At 58.5% G+C, this 5,203-nt stretch overlaps 1 protein-coding gene across 1 annotated transcript in view; it reads left to right on the top strand.

The window, feature by feature from the left end:
• Positions 1-5,203, top strand: part of LHX6 (LIM homeobox 6) — an 11,713-nt gene that overhangs the window by 343 nt on the left and 6,167 nt on the right. The window contains 3 exon segments of the mRNA XM_009322026.1: positions 2,510-2,610; positions 2,697-2,792; positions 4,782-4,956. Of these exon segments, the coding sequence (XP_009320301.1) occupies positions 2,510-2,610; positions 2,697-2,792; positions 4,782-4,956 (372 nt within the window).

A 5,203-nucleotide genomic window follows, 5' to 3' on the forward strand; every position in this document is an offset into this window, starting at 1 on the left:
CCCCAGTCCCGGTCCCACGCAGCCCGGCGCGCCGCGTGCAGTGAGTGAGGAAGCCACTGGGATTTTGAGGCTGTGAGTCATAAATCTAGAAGGTGGGAAAGCTGGCGATCCGACAAAAACCTTCCTATCATTTTCCACCCGCCCTGCCCGCCCAGGGACATGCCGCTCCCAGTTGGACTGCGCTGCATGCTGCCGTCCCCGCCGCGGCACACCATGACCAGCCGGCCAGCCTCTGCTTTCCCAGTCAAGTCCCGCTCCCACCAGGGCTGGACTGGTGACACCGAGGTCATGCAGTGCAGCACCCCCCTCCCCTTGGGCACAGCCCAGCCCCATCCTCCTGCGTGGCAGCGGCCAGAGAGGTGCTCGGAGGGATGAATCAGTGGGGTTAGTCCGACATGGTGCACGGGGAGGCCAGGCAGTGCCGGGGCTGTCCCGCACTGGAAAGCACCTGAGATAAGTTGATATGGCAGCAATCACAGCTCGGGGAAGCAGGCAGCCTCCTGGGCTTGGGGCTGCGGGAGCTCGGCCGTGCCTGGGGCAGTAGGCAGTCCAGCCGGGTCCTGCCCCGCTGGCTGGGGCCGAGGCCTGGTCCATCTCCCTCCCGCGCTCGTGCCTGCGGGGAGCGATGGCTGCGACGTCTGCGAGGCTCTTTGCTTTTATCACGTGGGCGCTGCACCGGGCAAGGGGAGGCTGCCCAGGGATGCTGTGCAGCCGCAGAGTCACCGAGGGAAGTGCCCGGGGCCGCCTTCCCACGCACTCCTGTGCCCAGGACCCTCCTGTGGCTGGGGCTGCACTGGGGCATCGCCCCTGGCCGGGAGCAGGGCTCCAGCCCTCTGTGCCCCTCGCTAGTGCTTGGTGGGCACGGGGAGGCAAACGCCGTGTCCTGGCCCGTGCAGCATGTGGAAACCATTAACAACCTGACATGAAAATAATCAGTGTTTCTGTTTACAGTGTTTGAGTAAGAGGATGAAAACAGAGTGCCCAGTCGGGCTGGGAGGGTGCCGGCTCGGGATGCGGCTTGCGGCATTTTGGTCCATATGGTCGGCTGCTGCGGAGGCGCGAGCGAGGCAGCGGGGAGCAGGGACGGCAGGGAGCAGGGATGGAGGGGGAGAAGCCGCGTGGCCTGGAGGAGCAGGCTGGTGCGAGGATGGTAGGGTCTGGTGCCGGGGGGTCCTGCAGAGCTGTTACCCCAGCCGAGGGCTGGGGCGGTGAGTTTGCTGCCGCTTGTAGGGTCCTGCTGGTGCGGGCTGAGCCCCAGGGTGTTGGGGCAGTGCTGGGGCACACGGCGAGTGGCCTGCATGCGTACCTGTGTCCAAGTGTCCCCTGGTTTTGAGAAGGGGATGGGATTGCTTTGGAGAGCTGCAGTTGCTGTGGAGTTGGAGGGCCGCGCTCCCCCCCTCCAGTAATTACCCAGCAATTTCTTCTGCACATGAGGTTTTACATACAAGAAAAATAAACAGATGTTGCTGAAGTCAGAGTCCCATTCATCATCCTAAAAGAACAAGTCAAACTATATGAGAAAGTCCTTCAACTCAAGCCAAGACAATCACAGCCCAGTCCAGCTTGCAGAGCGAGCGCCGGGTTGTGCAGGCGCATCCTGGGAGCGGGGGCGAGCGCCAGCCCCGCTCAGGCATCCTCCCTCATCCATCACTCATCGGTGCGTCACCCGTACCACCGAGAGCAGCCGGGACGGGCACGACACGGGCTGCAGCGGAGACTCCGGCGAGGAACGAGGGACCCTGGCTCTGGCTGCCCTCCCCACAGGCTCCATATCTGTGTGAGCACGGCTGGGCTCACCCCGGCGCTGTACTTGGCGAGTGGGTGGGTAGTCCCCACCTTGGCGCGTCCCCCTTAGTGTGGTTGCTGCTCAGAGTGTGGGCACCCCAAGGCTGTGGGGATGGCGCTGCTCCTGCTGCTGCTCCAGGAGCCAGGAGGAGGAGGTCAGGGTGCCGGGAGGATTTGGGGCCAGGGAAAGGAGCAAAGAGCCCATTGAAATGCTCTGAGCAAATGAAACGACCGATGGAGGCAGTGCCTGCAGGGGAAGACGGGGTCACAGGGAGCAGCGTGGGGCAGGAGTGATGGATGTTGGTGAGCCCGGTGGAGGCAGGGTCCCCTTCTGAGCCGCTCGCTGGAGGATGCGGCCAAGTGGTGACCGTGAGTCAGGGCCAGCGGGCCATCACCTTGAAATCCACCTTCCTGCTGCCGTTTCCCCATCCCTCATTCCCCACATCTTCCACCAACTTGTTGCGTTTTTCTTAATTCAATGGTAAACTCCTCGGGGCCGGCGGTGTCTCCTGGAGGGGCTCAGCAGCCCGGGGCAGCTCCTGAGCAGCGGTGCTGGCTCCGCTCTTTCTGCTACTGCTCGCAGCAAAGGATGCTGCGGGTGCCCCACGCCGCGATGTCAGGTGTGTTGTCACCTGGTCGAGCGGCTGTTGCACGCGGGGGCGACAGGCAGGCAGGTGAGCAGGGGAGTTTCTGACCTGCGGCGCACGGGGCTTCTCTCTCGTAGGCAACGGGATCACGCTGGAGGGGGCTGTGCCCTCGGAGCAGGACAGCCAGCCAAAGCCAGCCAAGAGGGCCCGCACCTCCTTCACTGCCGAGCAGCTGCAGGTAGCGGGGCTGGGCCGGGGGGGCTGGAGGGGCCGGGGCTCCCCGGCCTCGTCCTGACCCCCTCTCTCCTCTCCTCTCCCCCCCAGGTCATGCAGGCACAGTTTGCTCAGGACAACAACCCCGACGCACAAACGCTTCAGAAGCTGGCGGACATGACGGGGCTGAGTCGGAGAGTCATTCAGGTGAGGGGCGGGCAGGGTGCGGGCACCGTCGGCCGAGCAGCCCCAAGCAGAGCTGAGGAAAGGGGCAGAGGGGGGTGCACCAGAAGGCATGTGCTAGACAGGGCTCACGTCCCCGCAGCCCCTCGCTCCCACACATCGACCCCGGGACTCGCAGCATCCAGCCCCTTCGTGCTGCCTCACCGGCGTGTTGGCTTCACCGGGTCCCGTAGCGATGCCAACACCGTCCTTCCTCTGTCTTGCTCGTGTGTTTTCTATTTTTGTTTCCCTCTTATGATGCAATGAAAAAACCCCACCACATTACCCCAGCCAGTCCCAATAATCCGCAGGGTGGGAAAGCTGCCGTTAGCATGCTGCCCTGGAGCTCAATGGGCGCGGGCAGCGCGGGCGCTTCCCCGGCAGCCAGCAGCCGCCCCCGCCGGGAGCAGGCAAAGCCAGCTGCTTTGGGAAGCGTTGGGATTGAGAACCTTAAAGAAAAAAAGGGGTTTGCAGCCCCAGGGGAAGCGGTGGCAGGAAAGTCTCCACGCTTGTGCTGTTCGGGAGGGGAGGGAGAGCGGTGCCACGGGGACTGAGAGAAATGCCCCTGCGGCACCTCCCAGCTCGCCATCCCCATAGACAGCCCAGCTTTGCCCCTCGGTGACATTTATACTCTTCACTTTAATCTTCTGCTGACACACTTTCTGCATGCAATAAAAACATGAGTGATTAAAATAAATTTGGAGCTTTCATCCAGGATTGTTTTGCCAACGACACATTTAAATTTCATGTGTGTGAAAATCTAGCTTGAGCCTCAGTTATTGAGATTCTTCGTTTAGCTAAACATCAAGCAGTCTGCACACTGGGCTATTTTTTATGTGGATATTTTTTAAAGGCGCTTTGAACAGGAAACAATTTGTCAAATGCTTACGACTGTTTCCTTCTCTGTGGTCCAGCGTGCGCGGCCTCAGAGAGCTGATCTTCACTCAGCCTTGGAGAAGATTTTTACTCCCAGCTATCTTTCAAAAATTAAAGCATAAGAAAGAAATCATCACATTAGCATACCCGCCCCCCCTGCATGTTTTAACTCTAGGATGTAATCCCCGAACTGTTCCTTTAATTAGAAGCAGTGAGGTATGGTCAGAGGGCTCATACCTGCTGCTCAGATGGAGTAGGGCTGTGTCCCACAGTACACCCTTTTCTCAGCTTTAATGTTCTGCTGACGTGGTTTTTGAATACAGTAAAGCACAAGTGATTAAAACAATATTGTTTTCATCATCCCTAGTCACATCATCTCCTAGTCTAAGCTTTTACTGGGTTTTGTCTCGCCTTGCCTCGCCAACGCTCGCGCATTTCCCAGCTGATCTTAACCATGCTTTTAGGCCAGGCTAGCTGGGGTTGAAGGTTAAAATCTAAATAAGATCTTGAAGGGTGCTCCCATCATTTGCCGTGGAAGCCATGCAGGGATGAGGCTTTCTGCCTGCAGGGATGGATGAACCCAGCCAAAGCTCGGGTACAGGGATGTTTCCACCTGGCCGCTCCCCTGGCCGGTTTGGAGCTGTTACCCAGGGCTTTCACAGCCCTTCGAGCTCAGGGAGCAGCTTGCCATTAAAATTATTTTAGTGTGGAAGGGAACAGTGTGATCATTAACGTGAGTTTCTGCATCACCTAGTCAGGGTGTTTCACCCAGTGACTCCTGCAACAAGCTTGAAAGTTTTATTTACCCTAATAAAGAACGGTGTTGGTTTTGACCAAGGCAAATTAACAGTAGAGATGCCACTTTGGGCACCCTAATGTCTGTACCATCTTGAGACAAAACTCTTGCTCTAGTGAGTGTAAAACAAAACTATGGAAGCTGGTGGGATGCTGGTGAGGTATTTCAGTGTGCAGATTTCTAAATTTAATTCCTTTTTTAAAAATATTTGGAAGAGACACCCATCATAGGGTCTTGCTGAGGGACCACACTTCAATCCAATTGTCTCTCCATTGACACAGGGTTCGCTGCTTTTGTTTCAGGTTTGGTTTCAAAACTGCAGAGCCCGCCATAAAAAACACACCCCCCAGCACACAGTGCCGCCCTCGGGAGCCCCCCCGTCCCGCATCCCTTCTTCGCTCTCCGATGACATTCACTACTCGCCCTTCAGCAGCCCGGAGCGAGCCCGGATGGTGACGCTGCATGGATACATAGAAAGTAAGTGCCGGCTCGCAGGGCTCCGGCAGCGGGGTGCTGGGGGACGGCAGGGCAGCGGGGTGCTCCCTGGGAGCAGGCGGTAGCACCACGGCACAGAGCGCTGTCAAAAACGCCCGTGTACTGCGGGTGCACGGCTGGTGCACATGCTCCTCCTCCTCCTCGTGGTCTGATGAACTTTGTCTTTGGGATTTTCTGAAGTGCCATTTACGGGGAAGCCCCAGATGAGAGAAGGAGGGGAGAGGCGGCT

Source organism: Pygoscelis adeliae, unplaced genomic scaffold (assembly GCF_000699105.1).
Source record: "Pygoscelis adeliae isolate BGI_AS28 unplaced genomic scaffold, ASM69910v1 Scaffold114, whole genome shotgun sequence".
NCBI lineage: Eukaryota > Metazoa > Chordata > Aves > Sphenisciformes > Spheniscidae > Pygoscelis > Pygoscelis adeliae.